Source organism: Nyctereutes procyonoides, unplaced genomic scaffold, assembly GCF_905146905.1.
Source record: "Nyctereutes procyonoides isolate TBG_1078 unplaced genomic scaffold, NYPRO_anot_genome, whole genome shotgun sequence".
NCBI lineage: Eukaryota > Metazoa > Chordata > Mammalia > Carnivora > Canidae > Nyctereutes > Nyctereutes procyonoides.
The window spans coordinates 39,433,039-39,445,245 of NW_026575159.1; the positions used below are offsets into that span (position 1 = coordinate 39,433,039).

General features: G+C 33.8%; 1 protein-coding gene across 1 annotated transcript in view; it reads left to right on the top strand.

Moving 5' to 3' along the window:
- GBE1 (1,4-alpha-glucan branching enzyme 1) overlaps positions 1-12,207 on the top strand; it is a 262,520-nt gene that overhangs the window by 72,836 nt on the left and 177,477 nt on the right. The window contains exon 4 of the mRNA XM_055314062.1: positions 8,519-8,634. Within this exon, the coding sequence (XP_055170037.1) occupies positions 8,519-8,634 (116 nt within the window). The remainder of the gene's footprint in view (positions 1-8,518; positions 8,635-12,207) is intronic.

Here is a 12,207-nt window from a genome sequence, read left to right on the forward strand (position 1 = left end):
TCTGTACCGCTTTATAGGACTTTGGAGATAATTGAATTAGATATTGAATGTCAAGCTCTGAGGATAATCTGTAACTACTGTTGCTGCCACCAGTGTCACCAGGTCATCCTCTTTTTTGTTAATGTAATGACTTTTATTACCTCTATCACAATAAAACTCTCCATTCCTGTATCATTTGAAACAGCCTCTACTCAAACCATCTTTTTTAAGAGAGTGGGTTTTGTGATAGTTTTATAGATTTATTTTCTTTATAGGCTCTTCCAGAGTCCAACGTAGGTTCTAACAGCAGCAGCAGCAGCTTGTATATTTATTTTGGTAATAATCCATAAATCTTGCTAATCTGGGCTCCAGAAGAAGATACATCTTTTTTTTTTCTCAAAAGCCTGTTTTCCACCTATCTTCTCATATCGTCAAGTTGTTCTACCTTTGTGAAGCCTTGAAACGTTTAATCATTTTCTCTTCAAAGAAGTCTTCAACTATCCAACTTGACTCTTTATTCTACTTATTGACCAAACTTATCTTCTCAGCATTAAATTTTTATATATGTCTCCCTACATAGTCTTTCCCTTGATATCTCTGATACAATCTGATCTTAGTGTAGGGCAAAAGCTCAGTAAAAATGAACAGATAAAGGCTATCTGACCTTTAAAATATGTATTATTTTTTAACAACTTTATTGAGATAGAATTCATATACTATATAACTTAATTACTTAAAGTGTACAATTCTGTGGTTTTTAGTGTATTAAAAATAGTGTTGTGCAACCATAGCCACAATTTTAGAAAATATTCACCACCCCATAAGAAACCCTGTATCCTACAACTATCATCTCATAATTCTTCTATCCCTCCTCTAGCCCTAGGCAACTAATACTTTATATAAATTTGCCTATCCTCGATATTTTGTATAAATGTAATTATACGTGGTCTTTTGTGCCTGGCTTCATACACTTAGCATGATGTTTTCAAGGTTCCATGTTGTAGCATGTTATCAGTAGTTCCTCTAAATGGCCAAGTAATATTCTACTGTATCAATATGCAAAATTTTCTTTATCTATTTCTTAATTAATTGACATGTATATGTTTACCTTTGACTATCATGAGTAATGCTATGAACATCCATATACAAGTTTTTATATGGATATATGTTTTTAATTTCTCTTGGGTATATAACTAGGAATGGAATTGTTGAGTTAAATAGTAACTATATCTTTAGCTTTTTGAGGAACTTTCAGACTGTTTTCCAAGGTGGCTGTGCGGTTTTACATTTCCACCAGCAGTAGATGAGATTTCCAATTTACCCACACCATCACCAATAAATATTATCTATCATTTTGACTGTTGTCATCCCATTGTGAATGAAGTGATATCTCATTGTGGTTTTGATTGCATTTTCCTACTGACAAATGAGGTTGAACAACGTTTCATGTGTTTATTTGCTATTTCTATACCTTCCTTGTAGAAAGATATATCTTTATCTGAATAGATCTTTGCTCATTAAAAAAATTGGTTATCTTTTTAAGTTGTAAATGTTCTCTGCATGTTCTAGACCTAAGTCTCTTAATAGATATATGATATGCAAATATTTTCTCCCATTCTGTAGGTTATATTTCACTTTCTTGATAGTGTCCTTTGACACAGAAAATTTTTACTTTTGAAGAAGTCCAATATATCATGTTTTTCTTTTGTTACTGGTACTTGTGGTGCCATATTTAAGAATTGAATTGTGAATTGTACTTACCCCTGTGTTTTCTTCTATGAACTTTATAGCTTTAGCTCTTACATTTAAGTCTGAAAAAAAAAAAAAAAGATTTTACTTACTTGAGATGAAGAAAGAGTGAGAGGAGAGGGACAAGCTGACTCTGCTGAATTCAGAGCCCAGCTCAGGGCTCAAGTCCATGACCCTGAGATCATGACCTGAGCCAAAATCAAAAGTTGAAGATTGAGCCACCCAAGAACCCCTATATTTTAGTCTTTGATTCATTTTGAGTTAGTTTTGTGCATGTTTTGCAGTAAGGGTCCAGATATATCCTACTGTATGTAGAGATGCAGTTGTCCTTGTACTATCTATTGAAAAGACTATTCTTTCCCCCATTGAATGATCTTGGCCATCTTTGTCGAAAATCACTTGATCACAGACACCTGGATTGTTACATTGCTGAACATAGTAGAAAATATTATTTTGCTTTCATTGGTATACTTTTGAAAGTGGCTATAGTGTCAGAAGGGTCACTTGTATAATTGCTTTCCTGATTACTGTAGATCTCTGTCATGCATCCACCCCAGGGGCCAGTTCAGGTAGAATATCTTAAGGTGGAAGATGGTGTTGTGTAGAGAAGAGTTTCTAAGCTCAAATATGTGCTAAACCTAGGGAAGTCAGAAATGGGTTAAGTTGTGATCCATAGTGATAAGCACATAAGAATGAGCTTAAGTATGGGCTCTAAGAGAGCCTCTCTACTCAGCTCCAGATGTTTACTGACCTGGAGGAATACAGTTCAATATACTAGTCAGTTAAAACATAATCAAGGGCATTCTTTGCCTATGGGATGATATTGCTGCCTCTGATGATTAATTGTAATGGATTACTACCTTTCTCCCATTCTTTCCCTGTCCTATTTTGTTTTTTCCTATGTTCTTTTTAAGCAAATATTGTACCACTTCCTAGGTTTAACTATTCATTTCCCCCTGCTTTACTGTCACTTAAAGATTATAAAATAAAAGGATAGTCAATTCCAGACCAAAAACAAACCCAGGTAAAATGGCATAGAAATCAATAATAGAAGTCACAGCAAAGATAAATGCCATTATCCCTAGGTCCCAAGTAACATTTACTTTTGGTCAAGTATAGATGGCAAGAACTGCTAGAAATTGGATAGGTTTTTAGACTCAATTGCCATGATGGAAATTAGTATTTTCTTAACTTGTACTAAATCAAGTAAACTAAAAATAAATGGAGGATTTAAAACAAATATTTTTCAAGGATATGGAATATCTACAAAGGCAGATCATACATCAGAACACTTTTTAGAACTGAGTTTTGAGTGGTAGGCTCTGAACGGAACAATAACTGGTGAGGTGGGGGCCCAGTTAGGAAAGGGCACTTCAAACAGAGCACTTCATATTTCCACTAGCAGCACATGAGCATGCTCCATTACCCATATCCTCATCAATACTGGGGATTATAATTTTAACAAGGCAATGCCAGCCTCGCTCAACCAGGGATCACTAAGAGAATGTGGCCTTAAGGCCCAAAAGATCCACTGTATGCAATAAATTAATTTCTCTTCAGTACATCTAGAATAGTACTCATGGCCAGAATTCGGAGAATTCAGAAAATAGACATTTGAATCATTTTCTGTGTTCTGTGATCAGATGAGGAACCAACATGAAAAAGTTGTCTCTCATTATTGTCCCAGCTATAAGAGATAGTTTTTGATACACAGTGTTCTCATTTCTTTTTAAAACAGGCTATAGGGATGCCTAGGTGGCTTAGTGGTTAAGCGTCCTGACTTCAGCTCAGGGCATGATCCTGGAGTCCTGGGATTGAGTTCTGCATTGGGCTCCCTGCATGGAGCCTGCTTCTGCTTCTCCCTCTGCCTGTGTCTCTGCCTCTCTGCCCCCCCCCCCACTCTCTGTCTCTCATGAATAAATAAAATCTTAAAAAAATAAAAAACAGGCAATAATTATAACTTTTGATTATTCTCTTTTCTCCTGTTATTATTTGGGAAGAATTCAGTGGTGGTGGGTATTATATACTTTTTTCAAATATTTTCATTTATTTCTAGTTTCATTGAAATAAAATTAAAAATGTGGTGTACTTTATGGCCCAGTTTGGTGGTAATTAATCCAGCTACTAATTTACCAATCTATTTATTTTTAATAGTATAAACCATTCAGATACCTCAAAATAGACTGTGGAAAACTCCAGTATGAAAACTACATAAGACATGTGAAAGCAAGGCTGCTCTGCTTGAAGTGCCCCTTCCTAGCTGGGCCCCCTCCTCTCCATTTATTGCTCTGTTCAGAGCCTACCACTCAAAACTCAGTTCTAAGAGGTGTTCTGTTGTATCATCTATCTTTGCAGATATTGCAAAGATTTTGGTTTTGAAAAGAAGTGGTAGCCTTAACTAATATATGTTAAGAGGATTTTCCCAAAGAAATAATGCTGGAAGTTTTAATAAGCTTGTCCCCAGGGTACCAGCTGCCAGAAGAAGTTGAAGAATGATTGTTCCCAGGCACCCAATTAAGGGAAAGAATTATCTGGGGGAGAAAGAAAGGAGATCAAAAAGTCACAGGGGTTTACATCAGAAAGGACCACTGTCTTCCGCTTATAAAGGCTGTGTGGTCCTCCCATAATCCTAAGTAGGCGCAATGCCATAGGAAGCTTCAGTTCTGAACATTGTGATTTCTTGGGAACAGAACAGATGCTCTCTTGGCACAAGAGAAGTCCCTAAAACTTCCATTTGGCAAGCTAACTTTGCATAAATCTATGTAAACTCTTCATGATATCAACTTGAAATAGTTAATACTGTATGATGAGGAAGGGTGTTTTGTTGTTTTGAGGAGGTGATATTCCAAATATTCTACAACTGTTTTGACATAAGGGATATCCACTCAGATGGAAAATGATTGAAATGTGCCATACAGGTGGTGGCTTTATATTATTAGACTTATCTGCTGCATTCACCTGAGATCTACATCACTGCTGGGTGAAGTCTGTGTGGCAGGGATTGGCCAAAGTGTGGACCATGTTCTGTAGCACACTAGCATCCGTATTCAAGATGTAAGGCTCTACATAGTAAGTTGGGACAATTCCAACCATACAGAAGGAAATTTTGTATGAAACTCAAGAATTCTACAGAAATGAGGTAGCTAAGTGCTGATGAAGAAAAATACTTCACTGTGAGTTAAAGAGTTTGGAAATATTTGAAGGAGGTTGACATTTAAGAATTTTATGTGAGGGCTATTACATAGAAAAAGAAAGGTTGTTGGGTTTGAGATAAATATAGAATCTGTTCTCCTGATGCAGTGACTTTACATTAATGTTTGATGGCCTGTACCGAATGTGTGTTTGCAGTTCATATTAAACTGTGCATCACACATTGTTTCTTTTCCATATCTTGATTTGAATTTTTTCTGCTGGTCTCAAGTCTATGGACAAACAGAATCTTTTACATTATCAAATATGATGATAAATTTTGGCCTGTTAATAATAAAATACCTATTAACATTAAAAATGTGTCATGTCATCATAACTTGATAAATATCAAGTGTCTTAAAAATGTTAATAATAAAATAATTTATGTAGGCAGGAACCATGATCTTGAAATTTGACCAAAATTAGAATAAGTAAACTCATTGTTTTGGGTGTTCCTAACCCTTGAACCTAGCTATGTCTGTATTATGGTGAGAAATGAGACATAGAAAGGAAAATGAGTTAATATGTCAACATTTTGAAACTTTAATATTACTTTTCTAGATAAAATACTTCAAATTTTTATTCATGACCAGTGAGACAAACATTTTAACCAAGTGATCTCTTGATGAGAATATTATAGAAAACATTATCTATACACATTAATAACAGTCCATTGAATAACTGCATTAAAAGTAAACACCTGAGTTTTCATGAGTAGGAGAGGTGTTAATAAAAAAAAAGACTCTTGAAGATGATAAAGAAATTCAGAGTGTAGAATTACAAATAGTCAACATGTGCTTTAGGAGAGTTAGAACTTTAAGATCTTATAAAAGGAAAATGTGATTCAGTAAAAATATTTTCTTTATATAAATATTAATACTTGTTTAAATAGACCTTAAAACTCAAGGGACTGCAAGTTGAAGAACCAGTTAAACTGATATTCAAAAGCACATTGATTTTTACATTACTGAAAACAGCTTTTAAATAAATCTGCATATGTAAATTACCCATATAATTGAAGATTCACTTTCAAAGTAACACAATCTTATTTATAGTTGAGTTTTTAGTGAATCTGCAAATTATAAATTTATTCATTTTGGTGTACTGTTACTCAGTTTAACATTTTCTTGAGACGATATGACTGTCATTCTGAACACTAATTTTGAGTTTGGCATTGAGCAGGGCCTGTTAAGCATTCAGTTCATATTTAATGAATGAACTAATGAACTGTACCCTTTATTTTCAGATCTAACTAACCAGGAAAAGATCTCCAGCTTGTCTTAAGTTTATTAATTGTCTTAAGTGACTAGCTTAAAAAGAAATTCAGTAAATGTATGAAGTATTACAGTACCTAGATATTTGTATTTCAGGCTTTTTTTGTTTTGTTTTCTAATTATGCCCTGAATTCTTTGCTTTGGTGAAGGAATGTCACACCGTATGTAGATCAGATACATTTGAGATTTTAGGAGCAGAGAATTTAGGAACATGGAGCCTGTTGACTGTTTTTAAATATAAATCTTAAGACATTTTCAGAATGTTGTAATAATGAGGAGTAGGGAAATGTTTAGAAGGGTCTTTATTTAAATATTGTTTCTTACACCCACTCTGTCCTCAACATTTAAACTGTCTGGGGGTGAAGATCCTTGGAACTGATGGGAGTGAAAGAGTTGGTGTGTAAAGAAGGAAATCATGGCATAAAACAAGCTTCCGGATTCTTTTATTACCTCCTCCGCTGAGAATCTAATATCATGGCACTACAGAAGAATGGCATTACAGTGAAATATTTTAGGTATAAACAAATCAGAAATAATGTAATAAGCATCTCTATACACCACCTCCCGTAAGTTATAAACTACTCCAGATATTATTGAAGCTTCCTGTGTTCATTTTCCTTTACCCAGTGGAGATCAACCATAGAATTTGATGTTTAACATACTCACTTTTCTTTTGATATTTTTACTATATGCATATATATCCATAAGTGTTACATAATACTCTTTTGCATATTTTTTCAACTTCATATGAATGGTATTCTTCTGTACCCTTTTAAAATTAACTTTTATGCTTTAGCTATTTGCCCATATATATTTGTTCTGTTTCATTTAGTCTATATTATCTTATAGCATTCCATTGTTTAATTATACCAGTGTACGTATTTACTTGTCTGACTTACAATTTGATGGCTTCCATCTTTTGCTATTACAAACAGTTCTTTACCAAGCATTTGTGAATGCTGTCTTGTGCACATTTGTCAGAATTTCTCCAGGCTGTTACCTTAGGGGGAGGATGGTTGGTCTTTCGAGTGAATGTATCTTCCACTTTTCTGTACAGTGCCAAGTTGTTTTACCAATTTATACTCTCAGTTGCTGTGTTATTTTATATCCTTGCTAACTACCTGATATTTTCAGACTCTTAAATTTTGCTAATCCAACGGGTGGTAAATGGAGTCTCACTGTTCTTTTAATTTGTGTTTCCCTAATTACAAGTGAGCTTGAGTATAATTACATGTTCCTTGGCCATTTATGTGTCCTCTGTCAAATGTCTTTGTCATTTTTCTTTTGGTGTGTTTTCTTTTTCTTGTTGAGTTATAGACATTTTTCATATATTTTGGATATTCTTTCTTGATATATTCATTATAAATGTATTCTCCCATACACAGAATGTATGTCATTCTATCTATGCATCTATCTGTGAAGATAAATTTATAATTTTACTGTTCAAATTTATCAGGCTTGTTCCTAATTTTTATGTTTGTATCTTGTTTAAAAAAAACACTTTTTATACTTGAGATTATATACATATTTCCCTGTATTTTCTCGTAAACATTTTGCAGTTTTGCCTATCATATTTAAACATCAGTCGGTGCTCAAATGATTCTTGGGTATAGTATTAGGTAGAGATTATTTATTTCTTCCTTTCTTTTTTTTTCTTTTTACATAAGGATAGCCAATTGTCATAGCACCGCTTATTAAGTGGTATGTCCTTTACTTACTGATTCTGTTTTCACATGTGCATGGATCTGTTATTCTTCATTTTGGCTTTCCTCCAGGATCTGCGATCTACTTTACCTTTGCTCCCTATAGTTTGTAACCTCCTCCCATTCTTGCTCTTCTCCATTTCTTTAGCTTTTTAACTCAGTTCTGTCTTACATCTGTAGATTTGAATAAATGTAATATGATTGTAATTATTTTTCATAATTTTTTCTAACCTGAGATGTGCCTTCTCTAATCACCAAGAATACGTTGTTTTTTCATATTAACTTCCATTGTTGATACTGTTTTCTATACGAGGACCCATTATTTTCTTTTACATTCTGTTTATTGATGGACATAACAGAATTGGAAGGACAATTAAAATGTTGTGATTTTTAATTTTAAGATGCAAAAGGCAAACTTTCAAATACATTTCTTAAAAATAAAAAAAATAGCTTGCTTTTTTTCCTAAATAGCTAGTAGAGTATGTTGCCTAACACCCTAGAAAACTTAACATCTTAGGCAATTTGATTCTGTACAAGTAGGCAGCATATTCCGCCTTGCTTGAAATTCATTAAATATTAGTCCTACCATGCTGTTGTTAACTGATCTTTTCTAATTTTTTTTAGATGACTGGAATCCATTTTCATACCCATATAAAAAACTGGATTATGGGAAGTGGGAGCTCTATATCCCACCAAAGCAGAATAAATCTCTACTTGTCCCTCATGGATCCAAATTAAAGGTACATTCTTCCCTCCTGTTCTTATGTGAACTTATATTTTCTTTTTGTTTCATTTAAAATTTGATTTAAAATTTTAGATTGTAAACTGATGCATGATAATTATGGGAGAGACAGTCTAAATGTTTAAATAGATGAGAACTTAAGAGACATGTCATCAACAGAGTGAGTTACACTGGGGCTGTTTATTTGGTAAGGCCCTGAACTTATTAATTGTATTATTATTGACTTTGGAAACGTTATGTAAGGAGGGATTGAGTGATTGCAGAAATCTAGTTTGAAGAACAGAAATTTTAGTAGAAAAATGAAAACCTGTCTTCAAGTCGACAAATGTGGAGAGAATATTTACCTATAAAATTGATTCTGTGATGAGCTACATGAATGGGGGAGGTAATACTGTGTGTTGCAGATCTGTGCCTTCTGGGGACATGATTTTCTTGGTTATTCTTTTTTCTGGTCTTTAATATCAAGGCTCTAGTTTTTCCTGTTCCCCTGTATTATGCCTACCTGGATTAGCCTGGGGGCCTGTCTGTCAGAGGCAGGCTCATTGTCCTTCACATATTCTCTACTTTGGCCAACCATGTTTTTGTATCCAGGGTTTACAGAGCCCACACAGCCAGCCTGTCATGTCTCCTCAAGGGAGGTTTGAAGGATGGGTCCAAAAGCCTGGATTACAGACTTCAGGCGTTTGATTATAAAAAAGGTTATCTAAATTCTTTAACATTTAATTGATTTTATCCCATGCTCATGAATTTATATAATATTTCCATGTCTCTTTTTTTTCCCCTTCTTTGGACATATGGTTGCATTCAAAGCATTTATCATGATAAATCCTGTGACCGAATTGTTATTCTTATTGGTATTTATTATTTAACATTATTAACTCGGTTACTTAAAGTAAAATAAAAATGTATTTGTATGGCTATTTTACAGATTTTTTTTTAACAATTCATGAAATTATAAGCATATCAGAAAATATCTGAAATACTGCCATACATAATACGGCTACCAAAAGAACATATAGTCTGGAATAAAGAGACATTTTGACATGGGATGGCAGCCAAGGTTCTTAATCTATAGTGAAAAAGGAGAAAAAACAGCTACAGTTATACAATAAGAGAATTTACATTTAGTGTAAATAATCCCTTTCCAAGTCAGTATGAACTCCACGAGAGTCGGGGCCTCTATGCTGTTTTGTTTCTTAATATTAGCCATTCTCAATTCTTAGAGCAGTGTTTGGCACAGAGTAGGCACTCAAGAAATATTTATTAAATATTAAAGCCATTTTTAGGCCCAGTCTTTGAAAGAATAAGCCAAAGAGCTTGATTTTTCTGTAGTTTATGTGGCCTGATTTTAGGAAGCTGTGAGGCAAGGCAATTATTATTAGTACTGCTTTCATTGTCACTTTAGGTTGTGTGGAGAACTGAATTTACTAACTTTTTTATTTTTATTTTTTTGCCTTTTTAAATTTGCCATTTTAAATTAGAAAAATTTATGAGCTCTGACACCTTACCTACTTCTTGTGTTAAATGGTGACTGAATTAATTTTGACAAGTTGTTTTTATACATGGGGAAAATTGATTACCAGGAAGGAATGATTATTGATATATACAGGGAAAAATAGTAAACATTTGCCTCTCCCATCCAACTCCAAATCTGTTATACTTTGTACTGTGGTCTGAATGTTTGGGATCCTCCCAAAAAAGCATATGTTGAAATCCTGATGTTTGACGTCATGATACTAGTAGGTGGGGATTTGGAGGTACTTACGTCATAAGGGTGTAGCTTTCTGAATAGGATTAATACCCTTATAAAAAGGGGTCCAGAGAGATCCCTAGTCCTTACATCTAGTGAAGATATAAAAGTCTGCAACCCTAAAGAGGGCCCTCACATAATTAGGTTGGTACCCTGATCTCAAACTTCCAATTTCCAGAACTGTGAGAATTGAATTTTTGTTGGGTGTTGGGTTTGCTGGGTGTACCACCCAGTCTGTGGTATTTTGCTATAGCTGCCCAAACAGATTAATATGTTTTGTACACTATATTATGTACTATAGTATGCTTTCTTTTAAAAATTTATTTGACTTAGATGAGATGAAATGATCCTATGTTAAAAAAAGTAGCTTTTACCTTTTCATTTGGCTTTGAAAATCTATGGTTAACATAAACAAATGTTCAACAAGTATCAAGTAAACTGTTTTGTAATCATTCTTCATTATTATTCTCTAAAAGTTTCCAGAAGGATAATTAACTAGAAATTTAGGCCCAAAATATTATTCATAGTGTTTAGATATTTTCAAATATTGAGGAAAACATTCAGATGCTGCTAATATGGTGATATAATTAGTTTTTCATTTATGGGAAATGATGTATAAGATTTTCTTTGAGGGAGGAGTTAAATTTTCTATAAAAAAAATCAACTAACTTGAGGTTTTGGCTTTTCAATTTCAAGTTATCCCTAGATGGTCTATCTTGGTAATTAAAAATCTTGTTTAAAATTGAACTTGAAAATTTATTTCAGTTCACAAGGGATTGACCTTTATAACTCACTTGAGGATATTTCTCTTATGAATTGTCTGGTAACTGCTAACAAAGAAATGTTACCTACCATTGAGATAATAGCTTTGTTTTCTCTGTAAAACATTTTTCAATTGAATACTTTGGAAGAAAATACCTGTTTATGTGGCCTTGTAAATGACTCCTTTGTATGTTTATGTTTACCAAATAAAAAAAATTAAAAAAATTTATATAGTAAGGCAAATTAAATATTCAAGACTATAGAAATATAAAGAAAGAAGACTACATTTCTGAAGGAAAATGAGACATATGTTGTTCATGTCTTCAGTACTTTTTCTTCCAGGATACTTAGCCAAACTAATATACCTAAAGGTATCTTTATTGTTGTTGTTTACTATTTCAAAATATAAATCTTTAATAGCATTGTTACATTGAAAAAAAAAACTTCTCAAGTTGTTTAATAGAAATTTAACATGATTATTGACTGCTGTATGTCAGCTGCTGTCCTTGATATGTGATGCTTGTACTGAATTGTGATATATATGTGGGCTGTGTGTGCTTTTAAAATAAAGTGCTGTTAGAGCAAAATATTAGCGAACAGTTTATTTCTTCTGCCTTCGTAACGGGAACTAACAGAGGGGCAGCAACATTCAGGCCCCTGAATTAGAGGGAAGAAGTACTTTATGAATAAAAATATGTGTATTGATTGATGTCCCAACAGGAAGCATATAGCACACACACAGAAATAGGGCAGTTTGAATAATGTTTTTTGTCTGTTTATTTGTTTGATTTTCCAGAGGCTATTTTCAAAGTTGAGTATCCAGGGGATCCACTCAAAAGTTCAAAGGAGGGTGGGTAAGGGGGCTTAGTAGCACCCAAATTGTTACCGTGCCCAGGCCATGGGGAACAAGGGATCAAATACTAGAACTACAGGGAGAGAGAGTTGGCCATCTTGAAAGAAGCCCTGAGCTCTGCTGAGAGCACACACACACAGTTAATTTGCGGCAACCTTGCAGGGAAGGAGTCAGGGGAATAAAGAAACAAGTAGTCTCTTCTCTCC